The sequence below is a fragment of the Rissa tridactyla genome, chromosome 10 (genome assembly GCF_028500815.1).
Source record: "Rissa tridactyla isolate bRisTri1 chromosome 10, bRisTri1.patW.cur.20221130, whole genome shotgun sequence".
NCBI classification, from domain to species: Eukaryota; Metazoa; Chordata; class Aves; order Charadriiformes; family Laridae; genus Rissa; species Rissa tridactyla.
The window spans coordinates 1,920,387-1,947,731 of record NC_071475.1 but is presented as its reverse complement, the minus strand read 5'-3'; the positions used below and the strand labels follow the sequence as shown (position 1 = coordinate 1,947,731).

Genomic DNA, 27,345 nt, shown 5'->3' with positions numbered 1-27,345 from the left:
TATATATAAAAAATACATAAGACATAAAAATATGTACAGACACGTATTTTCAAGTATGTATTATGTAAGTACATAGAAGTATATATTGAGTGTATGTATATACACGTGAGTGTTGCCTGTGTCTTTGTCTCCCTTGCCCAGTTGCTGAATTATGAAGGGAAAATTGCCCTCTCTTAAGAAAAGACCTGACTTAGGCTGTTAATTTTATTTCTCCATACCTACAATTTCCAATTCTTATATAAAGTTAGTTAGTTTGTTTATTTATTTTAGGAATGTGACTACAGTTTTTGCTTTGTTTTTGTGCTTGTTAATATTTTTTCTGCAGGATATGGATTTAGTGCCATCTTGTGGAAAAAATTAATAACTGCAGATTTTTTTATGATTGAATATACTGGATTCATTTAGGCCCTAAATGAGAAGATACTCCTATTAAATCTGACAAGAATAAATATAGATTTAACAAAGTTTATTGTGAAACCAAAGTCTTCCAGCTCATGAAAGCATAGATTTGTGCGAACTGTATAGACCTTTTGAGCCCAAATGTTGTCCCCTTAATGACTTCTCTTTCCTGCTGATCTACATTTCTTCAGTAACTTGGGATGAAATGTCTTTCCAGATGGTCGTCTTGCTTTGTGATGCATCATTTTTCTCTGTTGGATCTAACTGAACACTGTTTTGATTGGAGCTACTGTAATCTCTATATTGATTTTTTTTTTTTTCCCCCATTCTTAACTGTAGCAGAACACATAGTTCTAAAGCTCCTTTTCAAATTGCTTCAATGGGAAATGATTATGTATTATGGTTAATCAACTCTCAGTACTATTCCTAGTAGAGAAAAAAAATCGGAAGCTGAAGAGTGGTCTTTTATGTTTTTTGCCTGATTAAAATATAGCAAGGAGAGGTTGAAATTGGAACTGGATTTATCACTTTTTTTATTTCTGGCTTACTAAAAGCTGTGCATGAAATTGCTCTGTGAATAACTTACATTCATATGATTTTTCTAGTGTGTGCATTAAAAGAATACAGTTAGAAAGTTTCAAAATCAAAAGGTGGAGAGGATAAGAAGGTCATACAAAATCTTAAGGTGCTCCACTCCCACAGCTTTCAGTGATGCTGTGCATTTGTCTCTTATGTCAATTAAGAAGTATAGAAACTTCAAGCACCCCGTTCCCCTGTAAATTAAACATGGATGTTTGCAATGCGGTGCTGAGGTTTTGTCTAGTCTTCTCTCTTTCCTATTCTGTGTCTTTCAATATAGTGTAAAATAATCACTGGAATCTCTTTTTAAGAAATGGACAAGCTGTATCAGGCTGTTACATTTCCCCAGATTGTTTCTTAGATAGGATACGCAGAACCTTAACTCTTACAGTATGTGGCATATTAAGGTCACCTGAGAAACAAATGCATGCTGTATATTATGGAAATAATTGTTTTAATATTTCTAATGTAATTCACTTACTGACAATGGCAACCATCTCTGTTTCAGTCTGTTATGACTTTATTGTTGGAAACGCTATTTGGACACCTAAATAGTTTTCCTTTATGTGCATTTTTCTTTGATAGCTTCAGCAGAGCACGTACGATATCCACAGAAATTCCTGTCCTCAGATTTCATTTTATTTTTTTAAATGAAGAAGTGGGATGTTTCTTTCTTCAGAGGCAGACTGGAAAATAGGAAAAGGGACCCCACTTCGCACAGTTTTTATCTAGGAAAAGGATTGGTTTTATTTTTATTTTTTTTCAAGGTAATAGTGAGCTTTCTGATAGAAGCCCCTAAACTTTATAGCAAAAGATCAAGCAGATAAAGGAAGGGACTGAAGATCAAATACAGGTTTTTGAGTGTTTGAAATATGACCTTGATTACTCTCAATGCTCTCCTTTTGTAAGTAACTTCTTGACTCAGTGCCTGAAAAAGAATTCCTTTAATGTAGCTAGATCTCATTTTTTTGAGAAATTAGAAAGTAATAGGCCTTTTTAGCATCCAAGATTTTTGCTATGCTATTATTTTGACTGAATCAGCAAGCTGAACAGTATGTTCTACTGTCCAAAAAGAGAAAGTTACTTGTCAAATATTGTTTGGCTTATCAGGCTTTTTTAAAGCTGGTAATTAGAAACAATAAATTCTTAACTTCTGTTCTTCATTAACTGGAGTTTGCACAATGGTTCATACTGAACTGCTGTTACCAAATATGATCTCCTGGATATACCAGGAAGAAGGCAATTATAATTTCCCAGGTTTTGAAACAGGTTCATTTCAGTTACACATGACCACAGAAGCAGGAATAGAACTCAGTTCCCTATGACAAATGCAAATCTTAATTCACATACAATCTTGCCTTTAAAATAAATATTCACAGTATATGCTTTTGGCTTTCATTTCAGGGCCCACTGTGATCATTGCTAAACCTAGTTTCTTCTCAAGCCTCAAAACAGCATTGAAGAATGTTGATCCTATGGCATTCTGCTGCTTCTTAAAAAACAGTTATGGAATCCCTAGAGCTTATCTGAGAAAGAAAATTACTCTCCAGTAGATCAGTAGTCTATGCTGGAATCTGACAGGGCAGTGTTCAATCTGCTGCTGGTCCATTGAGGACGTAGTATGTGATTTCACTGTGAGGGGAGCTCTGCATTCTTCTCTTTAAAAAAAAACCAAACAAACTCAAACAACCCCACAAACCAAAACACACCCCTGACGTCTCCCAACATTTGATTAATCAATTTCTGTATTGATAGCATGAAATTGTACTGGTTTTATGGAATAAAATTTTTTTAAAACTTGTATTTATGGTAAGACTGAGACAAATAATATTTTATTCATTTTTCAGACACTTTAGTTATGTGTTGACAGGTTTGAAGATTGGGGATTGGTCAGTAGCCTTTCTTATTGAAAGTTCAATTTGTACCTCTGCTTCTTTGCTGGTTGGTTTGACAAGACTGACATCAGGGAAGAATCTCTTCATATCTCTTTCTCATGCAGTATAATTTCTGGTGCCTGGAGCAGTCCATCTCTTTATTGCTAGTCTTTTCTAAGTAAAAAGTAGTAAATTGATACAGTGCAGCCAATAGCATTTCATGGCAGCTATCCTATATTGGCAATTACTGTAACTTCAGTATGTGCATATACAATATTTAGTGTAGGAAGTGCTCATGGAAACTTTGAAGTACTGAGTTTTATGGCTTTTCTTAAACATTAGTCAGCCACAAGTGTTGTTTTTGCAATAGCACTGTCATCCATAGCTGAAGGCTGGTGATCTTACTGCTCTTTATTGCAGGGTAAAGTTGAAATAGTTCAGAACGTCCCCTGTTCTGAGCTGTTGCAGAGGTGTTATTCAAAATCCCAGTATGTTCAGGACCTGTTGCTGTTTAGAACTTAGCCCTAGTGTCAGGGATGACAGAAGCACTAGAAGAATGCTATTCAAAGGAAGGGAATAAACCTTGGGTTTAAGGCTCTGAGGAATTAAAATTTTTAATGACAACCATGAAAGACATTAGATCATTCTATGTAAATTGCTTTTGGTTTTGCTTATAAAAAGATAGCCAGAAATATTTGAAATACTAATATCCTTGAAAATTCTGTGACTGTTTGCTCACTTGGTCTCAGTTGTTTGGCTGTTAGCATTTCAGAAGCCTTAAATAGAAATTTACAGATGAATCTGTTACTTCCCATTAACGTGCCCAATTATACATGATCTTCATTCAACAATATTCTGTATTGTCATTCATGTTCTAAATATCTTCCTTTGACATTTTTGTGATGGAATAGTAATGTAGTATTGTCTTTCTGCATCTTTAATGTACAGTTTATATATTGCAAAACAGTTATTTTCTAAGACTTGTATAATTTTGCTCAAATAATTTGTTGGAAGTTACTCAGCGTTTTCCTTTAGGGAATGATTTAGTGGAAGCAGCTGTAATTGTTGACAATCTAAAATATTTAATATTATATTCGCATGGCTCAAAACCAAGCGATTGACCTAAAAGAAATTTTCTATTTAAGCAACAGGTAAAGGCCTTTCTGAGAAAGAGTGCATGCAATGGGCTTATTCACAGGCATGCAGATGAGAGCTGATTAATGCCTAGCACTGAAAGTGGTACAATACCACAAAAGTATACTGCTTTTTTTCATAGGTGAAAATGTTAGAATGGAAACACTAGAAATAATTTACCTTAAAGGATAATAATACTTTTAGTAGTGACTTTGATGAATGAGACACATGAAATAGACCAGACGTAATTAAAAGCATTAAGCCACACTGATTTGATCTTGCTGGTAGAAAAAAGTAAATTTCTTTTGACTCCTAAACAAGATGTAAAGCAGAGGTGCTGACCACTTATAATCATTAATGATCTCTCATGCACTTTTCATAATAAGAGTTTGTTAAAATTCAGTGTGTTGGCTAAATACCGTGTGATTTACTAGGTTACTCTGTGTATGTCACTTTTGATATTCTGGACATTAAATACATAGTAACCCACTAATTATAACCATAACAAAAGAGGAAGATAATGCTATTTGATAAAAAATTTTCTATTGAACATCACTATGCTGGAAAAAAAAATCTGCTCTCTTCATGGAAACTTGAACTTGTTAGAAATCAGGGAGGAAATTTTTCTGAATTTCCTCCATTTTTTGGTTAAAATAAAGTGGAAACAAAATTTCAATCAGTTCTAAATACACAGTGCAACGTTTTGTTAATGAGCAACACTTGCTCACTGAGTTTTAAGAAAGTTTTTATCCACAAGGTTTTAAGAGTTTTGTGTGTGTCTGCAAGTATCTTCTCCAAATAGAATGTATTAAAAATACTTGATAATTTACTACAAGTTGTAACAATCACTTGCTTTCAGAAGGTAACATCAGAGGTGTATTTATGATGTTGAGTTAAATCTTTTTTAGTAGGAAAGTTTTAACAGCAGAGAAGGCAATCCCAAAAACAAGGGCTTCCAGGAATACTAGACAGTGCATCATCAGAATTGCAAATTTACCATTCTCTTTAGGTAAAAGGCTGAGGAGATAACTGGAAATATGCTGTTTTATGAGCAAAAGAGAACTAGGAATAATGTGTTATTTTGCTGCTTTTTGTTTTCATCTTGTATCTCCTCATTAACAGCGGGGTTGGGGGATGGAATTTTCTTTGTTCTTTGGAAAAGGACTTGAGTGCTTTTGCACTTTCCTAGACTTCTGCTGTGATGATGTAAAGGTCTGGGGATTCTGTTCTGTGATTACAGTTACTCCTGGGATTAGCTGTGGGATTGAGATTCTGCTCATTTGTGGTAAACCATGGGCAGTCAGAATACGAATGGAAAGGGTTGGTTATGTAGAGCCTAGGCCATGTGAGAAATCCTGTGTGGGGAGGGTAAAGGTTTATGGTCATAAATGGTCTAAAAGCTTCCTTAGAGAACCTTAAGTGCTTCAGTCCCCAAAAGGAGTGGAAATTATTTATCCTGGAAAGAACAGAGTATCAGAGAAACTGTAGTTTAAAATATAATCTGCTATAATAAAAATTAATCTGCTTTTCTTAAACTGACATTAATTTCCAGGCCTTGTTAAAATGTATTTTGTTTTTTTCCTCATGGTAAATTGTAATAAGTAATCTTGAAACAGATTGTTCCAGATGTGTTCAGGTTGGTCAAAATCTGTGTTACAGGTAATTTTCAGTCAACTGAAATACCGTTTAGTGATTCTGGCGTTGCTCAGCCCTAAAAACATACTAGCAGCATTTTTCCAAAGGGAACAGGAGAAAAAAGGAGGCCACAGTCTTCTCCTAACAGCATAATTGGACTGTGTAAAAATTGTAATAGTACCGGTAATGACCACCTAAGTATAAAACCTTGCATTTTGCTATGACACTGATGATTTAAATGTTTTATTAAGGCTTTTTCTTAGTAACTAAAGAACTTGATGTGGGCATTTTTGTGAACATGTATCTTTGCAGATTACTCCTCTCAAGGCTTGCTTTGACTTCTTATATTTCTAAAAGTCCCTTCCTCTTGGTCTTCTGGCTCTTATGATTAGAGGCTACAAGATTTGGCCCATGAGTATTAACGTGATTTTTATCAATTGGAGAAAACATATAGGTTAATTCAAATTTTCTAGGTTAAAGGAATCGATAAAGAACGTTGTACTGAATTTTTGGTTTTGAGACACTGACTATTTTATGCAAGGTGACCATAACTGAATTCATATTGGTAAATGTGGACTGAAGTGAAATTACTGTGTCTCCACAGAAGTAAGACTGTGTTCTGACTTTGGTTAAAGCTGGTTGATAAATATCAGAAAGCCTCCACTGAATAAATAATTCAACAAATAGTATTCAGCTAGCTTTTTTCAGAGAAAACAAAAAAAAAAGAGGAAGCATTGCATTTTAGAGGCAAGGTGAATTTGAGAGACCTGAAATGAGATCACGCAGCACAGAAAGCATCGGCTATGCTGGAGAAATGTAGTGGAAGAAAGAAGGAAAGGATTATAGGGAGAGATAGTTCAGACATACAGTTAGTTTCTTCTACCCCCAAATACTCCAAATCAACAAATGAACTTCAGTGCTTTATGTAGTACTGTATATATCTATTATGAAGAAATATTATTTGACAAAATCACAAACTGTATCTGTGATAGCAGGCCTACTTAGGACAAATTGTAAAGCAACAGAAATAAATGAAAAATGACATCTCTCATCCCAGAGCAAACCCGTGAAATGGGAAAGAAGTATATTTACAGATTGTGTCTTAAGAAATAGGTGCAAAACTATGATGAAACTTGCAATACTAAAACATTTTAGCCTACGGTTACCCCTCAGTTATAAATGGAGATGTGTTTTTATACAATGACCTCAAGTTTTTAGGCAATACTTTGTCTTTCCAATCTTAATTGTTTTTCACCAAAATATTTGTGTGAGATGACCTAGAGAAGCTGACTGAACAGTAATGAAGTCTGATAATTCAGATTAAATATAATGTCTGTATTAAGAAATGCAGATTTAAATGTACATGACAAGATTCCTTATTTAACTTGCAAAGCAAGGTATTAAGAGCAAACTTTATTGAATTTGACAGCGCACCAAATGCAAAAGCATAAGGAAAGAAAAATGAAGGAAAGCCAGTAAACAAGAATTCTCCCTTTTCGAATACATGGTTCTACCAGAAAACAGTGTTATGCAGAGGTTGTCTCACGTGAGTTGCGCCTCCAGAATTTTTAATGCTTAAAATGCATTGTGTGTGTGGTCTGAATCTCCTGTGATTCCTCACAAATTACATCTCCCTTCTCCTTTCATCTCTTTCTCTCAGTCCTGTCTTATTTAAGCAAAATTTTTGTCAACTGATCCGGAGGTGGTGTTTGGATGCCAGAATTTTAAATTACGTAAGACAGATGAGCAAATGCATGGGAGAATCTATTTCTTAATTTATGCCAATGAAGAAAATATCTCTGATTCCCTTTTTGGTTTTCTCTTACAGAAGAAAATAAAGATTTGCATGTTTGTCCTTAACAATGTTTAGTTATAAGTCTAATGCTCATACTTGTTTCAGTAGTGTAACTCAAGTTAACATACAAATTGGTTTAGATGCAGTTCATAAGAAGGCTTTAATTTGTTTGACACCTTTCAATGGTAGAGCTTCATACAGTGAAGAATGAAAATGGAGCAGTGGCAGATTATAGAATAAATAATGAAGTTTGATGCTGTGTTAGATCATACCTTTTCAAAGGCTGATGGTGTATGACTGAGAATAGCTTTTGTCACTTTTATGTGCATTACTAAAAGGAAAAAAACAAAGAGTATACTGAAATCTTCAGTTCAGTTTGATTCCCAGCTCTTCTGGAAGTCTTTGTCATGAATCCACCCTGATATGCTCCTATGAATTTCCATACTGCCAGCTGCTTGGTGTAAGGTAAGGCAGTTCAGCCTCACCTCACATCCCACCCTGCAGCACATGGCTATCTGTTGCCGGGACCGCTCTCTTTCCAATACTCCAATTATTCCTTCTAAACTTGCAGAGTTTTGCTGTCAGTTGGTTTTCACTTTGTCAGATTGTTTGACCATCACATTATGTGGTAGTTTGGGCATTGAGAGGACAGACTGTTACACAGTAGTCGTTACTTCTCAATTGTTTTAAAGCCAGGTAAGAGGATCCCAGAAGACAAAGCTAATAGATTTTGTCCTTGTGTGAAAGAAACAGGAGAATCAGGAGCTAAAAATGGAGCTGTGAGAGATAGGAACTAGAAGTCAATAAAAAGACAGTGAGGGTGAGAGGGAGGATTGAGGCATTAGGTGGGGAAACAACACTCGAGTCTGGTAAAGTAGCTGTATCTCTTTTTGGATAAAGCACCAAAATAACAAATAATCTTGGATGACTACAGAAATAGTTGTTTCAAATCTACTGGATGATCTTGCCATTGCCCCCTTTAGTCATAGTGCTATACTGAATTATTTAGAGCAGAAACTATCAAAGAACATACACGAAATCCTTCAGCAGCTCTGGTACCCAAATTTCAGTGATACGTGTCTGAGGAATTAACTTGCTAGATTGTCACCACACTACAGAAAACTACCAGCAAATTGTATATGGATGGATATATATTTCAAAATCCATCATTTGATGATAGCATAAGACCGCTTTCTGCCACCAAGTGCTTCGGGTTGGCTTTCCCAGTCGAGACAGCCCTAGCTGTAATTTCTTTCTTTCTTGACCTTACACAAGGTTTGTCGCTTCCTTTCATCTTAGTAGCAGGCAATTTTTTACGTGACGGTAGACTTGATTCTTCAACGGTATCTTTGCTTTTGGTGCCTGGGTGATGGTGCAAAGTACAAGAAGCTGTGCACTTCTGTAGGTGGACTAGCAGTTTTAAATTGGTGAGTCTCCCTGTGATTTCCTTTTCCTCCACTGTTCACCATATATCTAAGGCTTTGGGATGCTCTGAAAGTGCTTATGTGCTCTGACCCAAGGCAAAATGTGGCAGGACAGTTCTCTGCAGGCAATTCCTTTGGCAATAGCTAGTTGGCACAGTTTAGAGGAACTTCCTTGTGTAGAACATGAACTGGAATCTGGGAAGGGCCATTATTTCATCTTCCTTTCATAGTTTTGTTTCAATTTATGGGGGAAAATTTTGAAAACCTGCACTATGCTTAATTCAGAGAAAGTTTAATGGAACTTCCTCTGCAGTTCCATGGATTGCATCTTGGAGTCTGGGCTATAGAGAAGGAATGAAAAAGTTCTGAGAGAACTATTTATCTATTGCCAAGGGATTGGCATGGAAATATTTCTGGTCAATTGGTCTGTAGAAGCTATGAAAAATATGGTAGACTTTGCATGGTTTTTAAAAATCCCATAAAGTTCTACGTCTATGTAATGACAGCCGTGTGACAGATATTCGCAGCACTCCTACATTCCTTCCCCCACTGCAATAAATTATACAGTTTCTTTCCACCCTCACAACATTTGTTCTTTCCTTTCTTAGCTAGCTGCAGATACAAAAGTCTGTGCCAGCACAAGTCTAAATCTGGTCCATCATGTTCAAAGAGAGTTCTAAGTCTTGAAGGTGTACAAAAATGGATTCTTTATGTCAAAGTAGCGGTAGTCTACCACCGTTGAGGTTGTTAGTTTTGACATAATTACTGAGAAGCAGCCGCAACAGCTGTTGTGCTCAGTGACAACCATGGTTACGACTAGAACCTAAGAACTGCAAACGTGGGTTGCTGCGGGATAGAAAAGGAAGTCGTCCGGTTTATCGTACCGGAATTGCTGTTTGAGTTCTGATTTCTAACAACTTGTGTGTGGATCCAGCAGTTCTGGCTTTTACAGCTTGGATTCAGAATGGTTGTATGTTAACAACATGTATGTTAAGTTTGCTTTTATTTTTGTCTTACAACATTTTACACGTTTCAGAAATGAGTTTCTCTTTGCTTAGCTAAAGTCTCATAGACATATAGGCATTTGGTGTACAGTGACTACTTGAGTTTGGGAAAACATTAATTTGTTAATAGTTTTTAGCATCAGGTAATAAATATTGTCTAATTTAACATTAGGAGGACATATTTTAAATCATTATTCAGATCAGACAAGACAACTCTTCGGACTATTTCTAGACTACTGGTAGTTGCTGAATATTGCTGTTGCTTAGTGAAATAATTTTGGAATGTGGAGGATTTAGTTTACTGTGCTTATGCAAAGTAAACTTTATACATGTGTTATTTCAGCTAGTCATTTTTTGAAGAATGTATAGATATAAGCTTCATTCTTCAAAAGAATGCCCTGAGACTGAAACTGTAGCTGAGAGCTGATGTGGACACCAACATGAAAATTAATTAATTAAAACGGAAATTTCTTTGTATAATGTTGAATTAAATTTGTTTGATAAAAAGGAAGCATTTCACTTAAAAAAATTCTAACTCCATTTAGAAGAAGAACACAATTTAACATTAAAACAAGCATGAAAAAGTTTAAAAGTCTAAACTTCTCATTTGAAACACAAGAAAAAATATTTCTTGAGTTCTTTTGAGCTCTTGAGAGGGTGCTGTTTGACAAGCTTGATGCAAATTTATGGGTAGTTTAAATGCATACAAATCTATTTTTCTATAATTACTCATCTGAACATTTTTAATAAGGTCTAACCAAGACTTTATTCCATAACAGGAAAAACAATAAAGATGTGTCAGTTATATGATTTCAAGTCCAAAGTCCTAAAAAATGAAGCTGTTTCCCTAAATTATAAGATTGAGTGAAGAATTTTATAGAAATGTTTTGCCTTTTTTTTTTTTTTAATTTGATTGTGGTATTTTTATTATTTGTCACCTCTGCAACATTCTCATGGTTTCCTTTGAAGTCTTCGAATAAAAACATATTTTTGTAAATGGAAGCTGTGAGTCTTGTGCATAATTGCTTTCTGTCAGAAGCTGGGATTTAAGTGCCACCCTCCTCCCCGCCCCCAACCAGTAAGAACAAAACCCGAACAGAAAAAGACATGTTCCTTGAGCTCCAAGATAGAAAATTGTACTATGAGTTCTTAAATACTTACTAGTCATGCCACTGAAACAAACTATTGAGTGTAATTTTAAAGTAGCTTGCAACATCATCAGCTAAGCAAAAAATGTTCTCAAAGATGAGAATGGAGATATTCCAATGTATTCTTTGAGATGTCTCTCATATTTTTTTCTGAAAATTTGCCTTTTTTTTTTTTTTTTTTTTAAATTTGAAATGTTACTTTTACCTGCTCTTTTGCCTTTTCCATCTCGGTAGTTTTATATTGAAGAACGTAATGTAATGTGAAGGTGGTTTCTGGTTTTCTTCTTCCTTTTCTTTTTAATACTCTTAAACCACGTCTTCATCCATATTTCTGCTCTAATGTTAGTGAAGAAAAATAATATTTTCTTCTAGAAAGGAAACTTGCAATCTCTTTAGTAAAAACAGAATTACTTTTAATTCAGTAATTTCAAGCATCTGTTCTCCAACTTTCAGTCTTACAAAGCTACAAAGGATTAGAGAATACAGCAAGTCTGTATTGTCTAAGGCAAGATGTCATTTAGTTTGAAATCATGGCAAAACCACTGTACTGTCTGATTAATGTAATCTACAAATATTGGTATCTATTATGTCCCTATGACTTAACACAGTGAAGAAGCATTTGAAAAGAAATGGTTTTGATTCTGTTTACTTTGTGCCACCTGCCTCTCTTTTTCATTGCCTTCCCTTGTCTTTGTTAATTCCCTCGTTTACTTCCCTCAATAATCATTGAATGTGATGTCTGCACTATTTGAAAATTTGATTTGGATTTATGCTCTGAATTTCTGTGCTAAAACTGTCGATCTTGCAGTCATAAATACTCAGTGTATTGGTAGATTTAAAATGAGAAAATTGCTACATCTAGAGGAGTTCTAAGTTTATTGTGAGCTTTTAAGTTTATATAAATAATTAAAAAGATGATGAGACTAAGAAAATATATGAATTACTATTAAACTAAATGAGGGCTGTAGATGAGTAGCCTACATTTGTACACTCTTAACTGAGTGTATGCCTAACAAGATGCAAATATAAAATGAGATCCTGACATTTATTAAAACAGTGCTATCTAGTGATAGAACAGATTCAAAGTGTTAAACTGTACTGAATTCTACCACTGGCAATACTTTCTTCCATTTGAAATAACTGATAAAAGGCATGATTTCAGGAGGCTATTTTCTTAAGGTTTTGTATTTTTCATTTAGTTTAGATTATTGTTACAAACTGATAGCTTTAGATGTAAATGTGTTAAATGTGAATGTAGTAGCAAATCATAGAATTATTTATGTTGGAAAAGACCTTTAAGATTGAGTCCAACCATAAACCTAACATTGCCAAGTCCTCCAAACAAAATGAGGAAGCCTCCTATATTGAGTTCATGTGTTAATGAATTATCTGGTTGTGTGGGCTTTTTTGTGGGGAGTTTTGTGGGTTTGTTTTTGTTTAGGCTTTTTTTTTGGTGGTGGGGTGTTTTTTGAGTGGGTATGTTTTGAGGGTTTCTTAATCTGTTTTTGTTTTCTTGTTTGTGTGTGTTGGGTTTTTTCGTTTGTTTGTTTTTTGAATGCGGAGCTGCAGAATATCCATTAATGCAAAAAAAGTCTAGTGCCATGCATTTACGTCCTCTCGTACAGACCATGTGGCTATTCAGGAGTTTATACTTCTATAAATTCAGTATGCTGTGTAGGCAGTAAAAGAGGGAAAAAATTAGCAGAAAAAACATAATCTGTAATGAACATAACAAACCGTAGCAATTTAGTATAACTATCTATGTTCCAATCTTAACGTGGGCAAAATCCTTGATTTTGATTTGTGTTGAATAAGGAGTGCAAGGTTTACCTCTTGAATAGAGAAAGACCCATGTACTCAGATGTAGAACAAATATTTTAGGCCAAGTTACTGTGTTTCGAAAAACCTTGAAGTGTAAAAGAACAGTAAGATAAAATAGGAATGTTACTATTCACTGTGTGATTAGTTATTTCTAATATGTTTTTATTTCTCACATCTATTGAGTGAAGTCTGTCTATAGTTTAGGTTTGTATGTTTGAGTACTGTGAAGTTGTTGGTGCCTTTCTGTATACCCCAATAAAATTATTTTTTCTGTTGAAGATACTTTTTGTTAAATTCAGTTCCTTCTGTTGAATCTCTTTTGCTTGCATCTGAACTTTATTTATGTTGATTTTGCTTCATTTTTTCATTTACCATGCTGTTCAGTTTTTGGATGCCAGGAGAACAAAGGTTTGTCCACTATTTGCAGTCAATTTATTTTTCAAAATTCAGTATTGCTTATTGTGTTTTTTGTTTGCTTGTTAGAGATACAGTAATCCTGTTTACTAAACACATTCATAGCTTGAGTTGCCAAAAGAAAAAACAAAAACCAACCAGCCCCAACTCAGCCCCTCCCCAAAGTCCCCTTCAATTATAATGAGTGCTTTGATTGACTTTATAAACAGTACTGTAGAGCACCATGCAGGGCAGAATTACCTTTAGTCTCTGAAGTAATTTAGAAAACATGGAATACTGAGTCTTTCGGCTTTATAGGTACATATTGACTGTATTAATGGATGTGTCACTGCCTAGTGTTTGGGTTTGTTGGTTTGCCTTTCTTTGCTATTTATTTTATCTGTACCTGAAACTATTCTGTGTGTGTGTTGTCTTTTTTTTTTTCTTTCCTAGAAGCACTTGAAAGATGTCATTACAAATATTGTCACGTGCATTTGCTATTTTATAAGGTCATTTGATATACTTTCATCATTGATTCTAATGAATTTCTGTAACAACGTACAACAAAAGTTTAATCAAAGACTAGTCCTACATTCAGGTCCTAAATTGATTTTTTTTTTTTTTTCTTTTCTTTCTTATTGCAGCATCTGCAAATGACAATCCAGGCACTTCAAGATGAGCTTAGAACCCAGAGAGACCTTAACCATCTTCTCCAGCAAGAAAGTGGAAACCGAGGGGCTGAGCATTTTACCATTGAGCTCACAGAGGAGAATTTTCGAAGACTTCAAGCAGAACATGATAGACAAGCTAAAGAGCTCTTCCTGTTGAGAAAAACGCTAGAAGAAATGGAGCTTAGGATTGAAACACAAAAGCAAACACTAAATGCCAGAGATGAATCAATAAAAAAGCTTCTGGAAATGTTGCAAAGTAAAGGTTTGCCATCTAAAGGAATGGAAGATGACAATGAGAGAACTCGAAGGATGGCAGAGGCTGAATCTCAGGTTAATCATTTAGAAGTGATTTTAGATCAGAAGGAGAAGGAAAACATGCATCTTAGAGAGGTAAGAAAAAACTCATTTATTTAAAAGATATTGTCAAAGTACTTGCTGCAGTTTTAGAAACATATAGAGTATCTAAGTGTTTTCTTTTTTGCTCTCACTTTTTAATAAAAAATATAACATGCTTTTGTTTTACATCTGTAATGAATACACAGCAGGATTATATGATGTTTGAAAGCAAGTATAGCATAGTTTCTGTGTTCTTTGTATTTTCACAAATTAGTGTTTGGCAAATGAAGACTAGAACTACTGAAGAGAGAAGTAACACCTTCTGGTGCTATAAACTAAATAGCCATGAGTGCATGCTACTTTTGTATTTGATTTTACCCTTTGTGTTTGAAATGAGTGTTCTAAAATGTTTTGCCTTCCATATAAACAAAGCCTTCTGCCTATGTGCATTTCTAATGTATTCTCATGTGCGGTGCCCCAACTTTTTGAGTAAATGTACCACATAATGTTGTACGTTAAAACACGGGGGTGATGTCTGCACCATAGCTTGAGAGACCCTTAATTTGATCCCAAGCCCACCCACATGACGTGTGCATGCATTTTTGGGACTGGATTTGGGATGATTGAATTAGTACAATTGAAAGAAAATCTCGCCTGGTGTCAAGCCCATCTGCGCTCTACAGCCCGTCAGCATTATCATGTGACTGGTGTCAGGCGAACAAGACAGTGAGTCTTCCTCAGAAAGACCCTGTTGCTTCCTGCTAAGAAGGGTGAAAATTGCAGGGTGAAAGAGTACAAGCTACCCGCAGTAAGAAGAATTGTGACAAACAGATCCGTTCCCTAGAAACAGTGTAGTCTGATTGGACTTCCAGTCTAGGAAAAACAACAATTTGCCTGACAGATAAAAGCATGAATAAAATTATACAAGAGCATAAAAAACTATTATTGGCTCCTATATATCACTAAACATATGAATGCTGAAGATTAAGAACAGCTATTTACATCTACAGAATGTTGTCAAAATGTTTTCTTGGCTGTGGGCAAATTATTTTATAATTAGGTTATGTCTACTTTAGTTTTCTTTTTTCTTCCTTTTTTTTTTTTTGTGTGTGTGGTCTTCTCTAACCTAGAATATTGAGGGCTTTGGTATCTGGGGCCCGTCTGAAGTGTGGAAACTGGAAAATTTGCAAGGCACAATGATACATTTCCGTACAGTTTTCTTGTAAAGGCATGGATCCTAAATCTTATCACAGGCAGAATTTTAATTAAAAAGTGATGCCACCTGTTAATGAAGCCTGAAAGTGAATGGATCTTGAAAGGAGTTGCATAAGGAATTAATGATACTGAGTTTGTGATGAGGGAGGATTGTGAGAGAAGTTCTATAAACTAGCAGTCAAGTTTCTGGATTTAGATCTGCTATTCTCAGAGTAGTACCTACGGTCTGTTTCAAGGATGGATAATTTGGTATTTATTATTTGTTTTGTATTTCACCTGTTGCACCAGTATCACTTAAGTTTGTGAATCCTAATTTGGGTGTGTATTGGACGTGAATAAATTTACAGCAGAAATTTGAAAACGGTTTCTAATTAGCACAGCTTTGGCAGGGGGGTTGGACTAGATGATCTCCGGAGGTCCCTTCCAACCCCTGTCATTCTGTGATCCTGTGAAATAGATCTAAATAGAGCCTGAAAAGGAGATAAAACATAACCTTCCAAGTCGAGTCCTTGGGCATCCAATTCATTGATCAGTGCAAGGAATGCTGAAAGAAGGTCATGTTGCTACTTAAAGACTGTGCATGTTTCTCCTATATTTATACTGAATTAATGTTACGTTTCAGAGTTCCCCCTGGGTTACCCTCAGGGTCCGGGAAAAATATTATTTCTCCCTTAATTTATATGAGGATGTAGAGGTTGTCTTTCCTCTGGAGTACTGCAAGTATAGAATGGGGTTTACTGGAGTTTCTGCTTATGACATGCTGATATGCCTTGTTAACTGGTCAGGGTTTAAAAATTTACTAGGTTTGCTGTCTGGAATCTGTCCTTGTTTAGATTGTCAGGAACTATCTAGTGATTTGAAGATTTTGCTATTTCCTTGCTATTATAAGAATTCAAGGCTTTGGGTGAACTGTCTTTCCAGCTCTCTTCCTGTTGCACATGGTATTTATGGATTTTGAAATTTTTTTTTCTGCATATTTGAAGTATGTTTTAGGGACCTTGGAAGTATGATGCGTAGGGTTTACGAACTCTTTAGAAACGAAATGTTTAGTAGCTGCCTGCTTGTTTTTCCAGGAATCTGGATTTGATTGTTCAAGCAGGCTCTTGGAAAATGTTCTGAAGTTCAAATTTTGTCTTTTGCTGTCTTGTTGTCTGCTTGCTTTGAGGGAAAATCAGATATTCTGTATAGTTTTATCTATTAGTTAAAAGTCCAAATGGATCAGCTTTGATCTTCATGTGTAGTTTGGTAAGTCCTTGTTATTCTGCAGTGCTTGTTTGAATTACTGTCACTGCCTGTAGTCTTCATCCTGCACAATACAGTTTTCCAACATGATAAAACAGAGATTACTGTGTTGAGTCTCCTGCAGTGGTCTCCTCAGTGGATTTATAATTTTATTTTTTTAACTAGTGTTTGTAAGTTTTCACCCTAACTGTGTAAATGACCTTGCAGAGTTACTGGATTATTTTTTTTTTCCTAAGAATGCTTTAAAAGTAAACTGGAACTTGGATACATTTTTAATTAATTCCATTCACTAATTTTTTAGTATTTGCTTAAATTGTGTTAATCTTTCTGTATCTTTAACAAATTATTTTTCATTTTAGAACCTCATCTAAAATACTTTGCTGTCTGTATTTTCACAGGTTGGAGTATTATGCTCGTGTGTTGAGTGTGTATTGCTGAGAAACTAGTGTATTGTCAAGTGTAACATACTGTTTGATCAAATCCTGAACGCTTGTTTCTGTTTTTTAATTGGTATTGCTATTTGACTTTCTGCCCCTGCACTTGAAACAAGTTAGGGGAGATAAGTTTCTTTGTAGCAGCAAATTAAGTTATTCAAGGATCAGAGTTTTCTGTGTGTCAATTTAGCCTTACAGTAATAGGTTCTGCTGTATTCTCCAGCGGAGAGAGGGCTATCTATGGGAAAAAAACCTGAACATGGTGGAAATGAGGTTGACTGTGGGGGGAAAAAAAAAAGGTGAAGACTGTTGATTTTCCACAGCCTCAACACTACATTGAAAAACGTATATAGATGGACTTCTCATAAGCTATGGTGTTGGTATTTAGTTTAAAAATACTTTCAATATGAAGTTTTTCAGTTCTTGAAATCTAATTGTGTACCATCCTGTTACCTTTTAAATCATAGCTGGAGAGAGGCCAAGCGTTACATGTATTTTGCTGAGCTTTTGAACATGTTTTCCCCTAACACAACTATATTTTTCTACCTTACGCTGTTCATTTCTTAGTGCTTTAAAATAGTGCCAAACCTGGAATCCGTCTTCTCTCTTATTCATTCCCGGTCTTTTAGATCTGTCAACATGGTGGGATAGAAAGCTAATGGATGAGAAGCAGAAGAAATTGATGTTATTAATAATAACTGGTGGGGGGAATTTTGACCAAACCAGAGAATAAAACTAACATGCTGTGAGAGAAACTGAAGTAACTGGTTGTGGAACACTGGCAATTAAGGACACCCTTTTCTACACACCCATGTCTCCAATGGCTGTCAATTCTATCTCCTCGACCTGCACCCCCCTGAACACTGATCATACAAGGAATTGTATAGTAAGGGATATATTCTTTGTTATTCCAGAGCTGCTTTTGTCTAGCTATTAATTTTTTCAAAACTTACTTGGCTAGGTAGAGAGAAATAACTTTTCTTGTTGTCCTTCAGTTTCTACCGCTTTGTCAATTATGAAATGTTTTTCATTTTCTGCCTGCATATTACCATAAAACCAATATCCTACTGTTTGAATTCAAAATAATTTGCAAAATATCCCAAAATCATGAAAACTTTCTCTTTTTTAAGCCATTGGTTATTTATTTTTTTCCTGTGAATAGCCGTAGCAGAATTCATAATATGGCTACCTTTGAAGATACGGAATTTCTCCAGACCTTAGATTATATTTCTTAGGGGAGGCACAGGGAAGAGGCATAAAAATAGCTAGTGTACCGCGGGCATGGGAATAACTCCGGAAAATAAAAAAACCAAACATTTTTTACTTTGTTTTCCTGTTCTTAGCAGATTCAGACTGACTTTGGCGTCTTAACTACCTGGCCCTCAAAGACTGTACCTTTCTGCTGCATGCAGTCCACTGCATCTTTAAACTTTGTTTTACAGGGGCAAACTTGTGATGATAGGTTTACTCAAGTTTTGTGTTTGAAGGTCTTAGGAATGGCAAATTTGAGCCTTATTATACAACAGGAGGAGGACACTTCAGCTGAAGTTGGAATCCTGCTCTTTTACAGGAATAGCAAAGAATATCAGTGTTCATTGTGGTAAGGTTCATTAAAATCTTTGGAAATAAGCTATGCAAAAAATGGGATTAGATTTCTTTCTATCTATTAAGGAGTTTAAAACCTAGGCAATAAGCTTTCACAAAGATAGCTAGATGTTCCCAGCTTTGCAATAGTTGTAACAAAGTTTTATTAGTTGCCCATTCACAAAGCAAAAAAGCAAATAAAACTGATTGAATAGCAAAACGTGTGAGCATGTGTTTCTGTTTCAGTTTTGGAAATGCAGCGTATTGAGGAGAGAATATAGAGCTCTTTTCCATGGATTCTGAGAACTTCTGCCCAGTTTGCACTCGGTTTTCTATCACTGAGTTAGGCTGAATCCTGTGTCTGTAACTAACTAACCTCACTCAAATATTTTTAGTAATGTATTTGAAAGGTAGCTGAATTTTATTGATTTTTTTGAGACAAAATGATATAGCATTTGTTCTGATAAGGAAATAATCCCATATGGAACAAAGTGCTCTTCGCAAATACACGCTTAACGGTTGAAAATCTGTCTTGAGGCCATAATTGTCATACCATGGCATTCTTCATGTTCAGAATTAAATATCATGAAGATCACTAAATATACATTCCTGTCAGAAAACACAAGATGCCTGCCTTAAAGTTCTTAAATTGGTTGTCACATGTCTCTCTCAGAATTTTAATTAAAGCTTTTTTTTCTGTATAACTTTGGGAGAACTGTAAGTAACGTGGGGATTTTATCACGTGGAAATCTAGCACAGATGTTTGGTATTACTTTTTTTTAAACATAGCGACCACACATTATTTACCCTAAGTACCATTAAGTATTTTTTTATTATTGCTATTAAAAACTTGCCTTAGGCAAAGTCCCACTAAATCTCTAGTAAAGTCAAATGTTAAAATTCCAGCAAGTATTTTATTATATATACATACACGTATATTACACATGCCCTCTCTATATAACATACAATTTCACTACAACAGAATCTGAGATCATATAGGATTTTATATACACATTTTAACTCTTATCTTGCATGTATTCTTAAAATAATGTTGTTGCACATGGTTTAAAGCTACAGCTTTTTTATATTTAGTAGAAAGAAGAACGACACAGCTTCTTTATTATAATTTAAAGTGTACTTTTAAACTTTCAAGGATTTTTTAAAACTTGCTCTATCTTTGAACTCAGCTTGGTCAAATAATGAAGGCTGCTGATAGGATTTGAACTGCCATCATGAATTAGTTATTGCATGTTTTTAAAGTTATTAATGGAGCAAAGTTCCTTCTTCCACTGTGAATAGAACAGATGCCTTGCAGACTTTTGGTGTTTACTGTAAATGTCTTACACTGGAGCCAGCAGTAATTTACTAAGGAAATGCTTTATCGACACCAAACGTTCCTTCCCTGAAGTTAGTTATATAGATTAACAACCATTCTAGACTGAACCTCTTTATTAGGTTCATTAGTGCCTCTTTTATTTCTTCTGGCTCAGCTCAAAATATTAATCTAATCAGTTTCTAGAAAGACAATTACTTTCTATCAAAATATCAATAGCAATATGTGTTTTTAAGGTGACCCCTTAAGTATACAGAAGGACTTTGCAACGTTGGCAGTCACTCCAGACACGAGAAAGTAGACAGAACCTGATTATGCGCTAGAGAACAGTTATTACTTCTAAGCTAGCCCATTCAGATTTTGTTATGCTCCGTGATATTCTTGCCAGGGTACTTGGTTGCGATAGTTTTTATAAGTCCACATAGAGGATAAGAAAGCTTTGTTCATTTAGAAATCAGTTTCATTAAAGACAGGATTACTCTCCATGACATGACATCACCAGCAGTTTGGAATCTAGAATACGAGAAAACTGTCAAACTGACATGTCTCAGAGTAGCAACTAAAGGAATTATTTTAGGAAGAGAGAGGAAAATAAGAGATTCATAAACAAGCTGGGTTTTCTATACCTTTCGATATGTGACTCTGATAAGTGTTGATCCTGCCAGCATTCCTGGAAAGTGCATCCTTTAGAAGGGAATCTGGGGACGGTCCTGAATTGCTGTAAAACTAGTATTGACCCCACACGGGGAAATACTATCTTTGCAGGGCTCTTTGCTCGCTTCACACATTTACAACTTTCAGGCTGCATGTAAACATTTTAGAGGCTAGCCGATAATTAGACAGAGAAAAGTGATCAATTTTGGTTTCTGTCGCAGGTTTCGTTTCCTTTCTTCTTCTTTCTGTTGTCTTGTAAAGTCTCTGTTCTTAAACATGCCGCTACTCACCTCTGTGGCAATAACTTCATTACTTCATAATGTAATTAATTTTCTCTGGCTTCATCTTATCCTTGTTCATATGAATGACAATAGCTTATGTATGTGACTCGCAGCTTTTACACACTGATGTATTTTCACAGAAAGAATCAGAGTTGAGTTTGCAGGGAAGAGAGGAGTTGGTTACCCTTGAATTCCTTTAGACTCTCTCCTAAGTGCAAGAAGATGTACCCAGAGAGTAGTATGGAAGAGAGTGCCCAGAGTCGTTGAGGAACCTGATTGGGCTGAGGAGGTGTAAGATACAGATCATAAATCCCAGAGAATTTATAGTCATAGCACAGTTTGTTATGCTTAGAAATGCATTTGAAGGTCATTTGGTCATATTATGTGCTATTTTCAACATTTATTTTAGAATTACTTTCATTTAGTAATTCTGTTCCCATTAGATAATCCATGGCTAAGACTTTTCTTAGAATTCATTAAAAAAAACCACAAAACTTGTCAGAGTGGACACTTGCTGTTCCTGAACTGAAGTGGAACTAGATTGAGAGTGATTTTTGCATCTCCTTATTTGCTGTGCACAATGTAACACTTAGACAGTGCTATCTGATAGAAGTCGTGTTTCCTAATCAGTTTATCCATTCAGGGAGAAGTCATATTTCTACCTTCTTAGAGCTACCTGCTTAAAAAAAAAAAAAAAAAAAAAAAAGGTAAAATCAGTGGTGCTCTGTTGTTCACATAAAATGTAATAAAAATAAATAAAAGGGGGGAAAAGAAACATAAGAAACATCACTGAAGATTAAAAAACAAACACAAAAACCAAAACAAAGCACCAAATTATTTAAGATGTAGTTTTATTGTATACATAGCTCATTATAAATAATGATTACCACTGGGATCAGTCAACTCAAAATTACGGAAATACTTCACAGAAGAGTCTGAATGTGTCTTCCAGAACATAAGCACTCTAAATATAACAAAAATATTGATCTTTCCACTGACCTGTGTTGACAATAATTTTTGCATGCCTCACAGTTTATTTTTAACAAATTATCTCTCAGTGTCTTTTTTAGTGTAATACTCCTCTTCTATAGATGAGGAAAACGAAACAAAAGGTAAGTCAGCAAACTGCCCAGGTCTCAGAAAATCGGTAGTGAAGCCCGGGGAAGGATCTGGATGAGTCCCATATACGTTCCCTGGTCACTGTTATTCATTTCAGTCCACTATGCAAATGAAACTGCAGTAGTTGAAAAAGGAGTGTCTCTTTTCAAGATTTGAATTTAAAATAGAAGGGTGTATTTTAACATGCTAACACGTTAAACAGGTTTTGTTTAAAACATGAGCTACTAGAAACTGCTGTAAGCAACTATGGTCAAATCACCTTAAGAAGAAGACAGCTGGAAATGAAAAGGCTTAGCAAAAGGGTAGCGCTGATAGCTGTGTGAAGAGTAAGCCCTGGGTAAGAGGGTTCTCAGTTGTTAATTTAAGGTCAGCTGAGTGCTTGGGGTGGAAGAGTTGTCATTAGGTGTGAGATTTCTAGTACAAACACTGTTCCTTGCAAGCACCCTGTTTCAGTCCAGCCAGACTTGGAGAGTTTATCAGATTACCAGTTCTGCCAGTGCAAAGCAGGCAGTATTTTGTGTATTTTGAAAATTCAGGGGGATCAGTTCAATTCTAGGTGTGGGCAAGAGTGCACGTCCTTAACACTTGGTAACTTTCGGTTGCATCATAAGCTCTCTCTTGAGGGTAAGATCTAGTATTCTGAAATAGCATTGCTTTCTATTTTCCTTCTATTATTTATTGTCTTTCATAGTCTTGTAAGATCATGCTGGCCTGGTTTCTAGTAAAAGAAGTGTAGACCTGATTACATAGTAGTAATGCAGGTTCTAGGCTAATCTTTACGTATTGAAAAAAAAAAAGTTTTTTCAGGATGAGGTCAAAGAATTAAGGCTTTAGTCAAGTGGGTTCTTACTCATATGCTGCATTATTGTTCATACTTCTCAAACCAATAAACTTAATTAAATCACATCCCTCTAATCTTCTGCCTACACTGGGCACATGCAAATAATGTGTCCCGCTTTTGCTGACTCCTACCCCCGTTTCATATTGTGGTACAGCTGACTGAATCTACTGGGGGTTTTTTCAGCTTCCTTTGGGGCAATAACCATTGGACAGTACAGTCAGGATGTAAGATATCACTGGTTAATGATATGGTCTCCTATGGCAGATGCTGTTTTCCTACTTAAAAAACTTTAAAATGAACTAAGCGAGTGTTAGAGTAACAGTCATGTTAGGTGCGCTTACTGCAATTTAAAATTACTGACCCTCAGCCAGCAGACATAAGGAACTGGAAAAGTGCTTATGAGGTGGACCTCAAAGCTGAACCAGCTTTTTTATTCAGATATATTGAATGCCCCAGAAGGAAAATTGGTCTGAAAAATTACTGTATCATCCATTTTAAACGAATGCTTACTTTATTAACTAAAGTAGTGGTCTTCAGATGCTGGACAAGAAATAGCATATTGTTTACTAGATATCTGAAAGTATTGGTGAAAAAAGGTGTTATTAACTTGTGCCCTTATTTGGCACATAAATTTTGGTGACTATTGATAGTTTTCAGATGATACTTTAAGATTAAAGCTTAATTGAGTTCAGGTTTCTCTTTGAATTAAACTCCTTAATTGCAAATGTATATAAAACAAAAGAATTAGTCTGTTCTGCAGGATTGCTTTTGACAAGAAGCAATTGTTTGGTAATGAAGTAATGTATTTTCTGTGGTAGTTATATGCAGAATAAGTCAAATTATTGTTCAGATGGTTTGTTTGTGGCTGTCTTCAAAGTATGGTATTTGATGCTTCTTCACCAGTCACTGACAATGTATCCCATTTACGGGGAAAGTGAAGTGCCATACTTCAAAAAAGAAGTATGCTTGTGCCAACAAAAAAGAGAAGATGCATTGTTTCTGCCATACTTCCAAAGCATGATTCAGTTTTGTAAGTTCATAGATCTGGCTGATGTAGAAGAGGTTTTAGTCACTTTTATTGTGTTAAATGAACAAATAACCAATGGCATGTTAGGTAAGCAGTACATATTAAAATTCCTATTAGAAATTATTATACGGCTATCAAGATTATGCTAATCTTTTGCAGCAGTATTCATATTAAAAGAAAGGTTGTGTGAAACTTCTTATGTTTTTCTAGAGGAACTGTGCTATGAAAACTGGAGGCATGGCAAAACTTAGCGTATTCCATTTTCACAGAATGGTTTGGGCTGGAAGAGACCTTAAAGATCATCTAGTTCCAACCTCTCTGCCCTGGGCAGGGACACCTCCGGCTAGACCAGGCTGCTCATCCAGCCTGGCCTTGAACACCTCCAGGGATGGGGCATTGACAGCTTCCCTGGGCAACCTGGGCCAGGGGCTCACCGCCCTTTACCGTAAAGAATTTCTTCCTGATATCCAATCTAAATCTGCCCTCTTTCAGTTTGAGACCATTACCCCATGTCCTGTCATAACATTCCCTGATAAAGAGTCCCTCCCCATCTTTCCTGTAGGCCCCCTTTAGGTACTGGAAGGCCGCTGTAAGGTCTCCCTGGAGCCTTCTCTTCTCCAGGCTGATCAACCCCAACTCTCTCAGCCTGTCCTCACAGCAGAGGCGCTCCAGCCCTTTGATCATCTTCATGGCCCTCCACTGGACCTGTTCCAGCAGGTCCATGTCCTTCTTATGTTGGTGTCTCCAGAGCTGGACACAGTATTCCAGGTGGGGTCTCACCAGAGCAGAGTGGAGGGGCACAATCACCTCCCTTGACCTGCTGGCCACGCTTCTTTTGATGCAGCCCAGGATGCGGTTGGCTTTCTGGGCTGCAAGTGTGCATTGCCTGCTCATGTTGAGCTTCTTGTCCACCAGCACACCCAAGTCCTTCTCGTCAGGGCTGCTCTCAATCCATTCTCTGCCCAACCTGTATTTGTGCCTGGGATTGCCATGACCCAGGTGTAGGACCTTGCACTTGGCCTGGCTGAACTTCATGAGGTTCGCACAGTTCCATCTCTCAAGCTTGTCCAGGTCCCTCTGGATGGCATAGTTTCCCTCCAGTGTGTCAGCCATGCCACACAGCTTGGTGTTATTGGCAAATTTGCTGAGGGTGCACTCAATCCCACTGTCCATGTCACCGACAAAGATGTTAAACAGCACTGGTCCCAGTGCTGACCCCTGAGGAACACCACTTGTCACTGGTTTCCATGTGGACATTGAGCCATTGACTGCAACCCATATATCATATATTCTCTTGTCAAGGAGTGGAGATTAAAAAAAAAACCAACCACATGCTATTACAAGAGTAGAGCATATTTTTGTTTGATTTGCTTGCTTTTTCAAAGTTATTTCCTTTCTAAGTTAGCAGCTGGTTTATAATCTACTGTCATATAACTTGCTAACTAGAGAGTACTTTATGGTTCGCTTTTCCTTTTAGCTTCTGATTCTGCCATCATGCCTTTCTTTCAAGACACTTGTGTAAACTATTGATCAGAATCTAATTGTATAGTTTGTTTAAAAACAAAGATGTGAGAAAGTGTCCTCTGAATAGTTCTAATGTTGGCATTTTGAATTATGATGGGAACATGACAGGCCTTATCTCATTAGAACCTCACTACAACTGTGCACATGCTTGTAGGAATAGTCCCAGTCAACACTGCATAAAATTACACTGCATAGGGAACAATATTAATCAAAGATTAAATCTCTCCTCTCCTTATATCACAAACCAGTCCCCACATATGGAGATTTGTAATGAGAGCTGAGGAAAGTTAGTAGTGTACTTCTATTATCAATGCTGTGTGTTTCCTTAATACCCAGCACCATTCCCAAACACCACTTCTCCGTTTACATACACGTTACTTTGTTTCCTCTGGAATGGTCAGACTTCTGCAGACTTCTGCATATGGATATGCACTGTGAGGTTTATGAAGATACAGACTTCCGGGTATCTAAAATTCATTCAACATTGGAGGTGAAAGACATTCAAGTTACGCTTGTCACTTGAGAATGTGCTATGCTGTGGCCTTTGAGTGAGATACTGTAATCTGCAGCAAGAGCAGCCTGCTAGAGATGAGAAACTTTGTCATTCTATGGTTTCAAATGTAAATAATTCCTAAAAATCAGTCGATAACTTGATGAGTTCACATCCTTCATATAAAGGCTGTAGGGTTATTTTGATCACTAGATGGCACTCTTGAACGAGGATTGGTTTTAATTCTGGTTTTCACAGATGATCGCACCCTCTTTGTTATTTTCCATCGCTCATTTTGCAATGATAGAATTAAGAGGTGGACTACCTTCAGTTAAAGTCGATGGAAAGAAACTTTCATGGAGATTTTATAGTTGTCTGTAAACTGAATGCAGTTTAGAATAGCTGCATCTAACAATCAAAGCAAGGAGACTAAAACGTATTGTCAGCTCTCTACAGAAAAAGTGAAATCGGGAATTCAGTCTGAAGGAATTAGTGGAATCCAGTTCCCAATGTATTAATCAAGGTTTGTAATTTGATTTTCAAAAGAAAAAGAGCAAACTAAGATGTCATCTTCCTCTTTTGAATGGTTTGGAGTTTAACCATGATATGTGCTCTCATACCCCAGCTGCCGAAACACACTACTGCACTGACACGATGTGACTGGGGTGTGGATGGTGGAGAATATCTCAAGTCATCCTGACATGCCCTGCTGCATTTCAAGATAGGCTTGTAATACTTAGCTTACTCTGAAGGGTTTCTTGCCTTTTTAATGGCATGGTGATGTATAACCATACTGAAGAAGCCAAAGGCAACACATATGTAGCTGCCTTTGCGTCACGTAGTTTGTGATGCACTTTGGATCCTCTGACATGAAAGCCAATGTATAGATATAGCCTTCAGTATGAAATACTTCCTATAATTACTTAATTATGTAAAATAAAGTACCTGATATTAGATGAGAAGGCTATATATATATATAATAAAATTAATTAATAAGATGTAGAAAGATTTTTGAAAAGCTAATTTCTTACTAACTCTGGTAGGAATTGTACATCTAAATCTCCTATTCAAAATTTAATTTCTCATCTGCATGACATATTCATTGTTCCTTTATTATCTTTCTGTAGTAGATAAATTATTGTGTTCCTTGAGAAGAAATAGCTGGGACTTACTCAAAACAGCAAAAAAAGTGCATCGTTTCAACCGAAAAATGTAAAAAAAGTTCAAATGAGGACTCTCATTGATCAAACAACAGGCCTTCATAATTCCTTTTAGTTTTAAAATTTATAATCTACTGAAAAATACATAAGACTTTTAAACTGCATGAAACTAATAGCATAGAATATATGCAAGACATTAAAAGAATTTTGGAACCTGATCCTGTAACA

General features: G+C 36.0%; 1 protein-coding gene across 1 annotated transcript in view; it reads left to right on the top strand.

Annotated features, from left to right (window-relative positions):
• ERC2 (ELKS/RAB6-interacting/CAST family member 2) overlaps positions 1-27,345 on the top strand; it is a 370,025-nt gene that overhangs the window by 56,151 nt on the left and 286,529 nt on the right. Inside the window, exons 3-4 of the mRNA XM_054216425.1 lie at positions 13,198-13,221; positions 13,851-14,267. Of these exons, the coding sequence (XP_054072400.1) occupies positions 13,198-13,221; positions 13,851-14,267 (441 nt within the window). The remainder of the gene's footprint in view (positions 1-13,197; positions 13,222-13,850; positions 14,268-27,345) is intronic.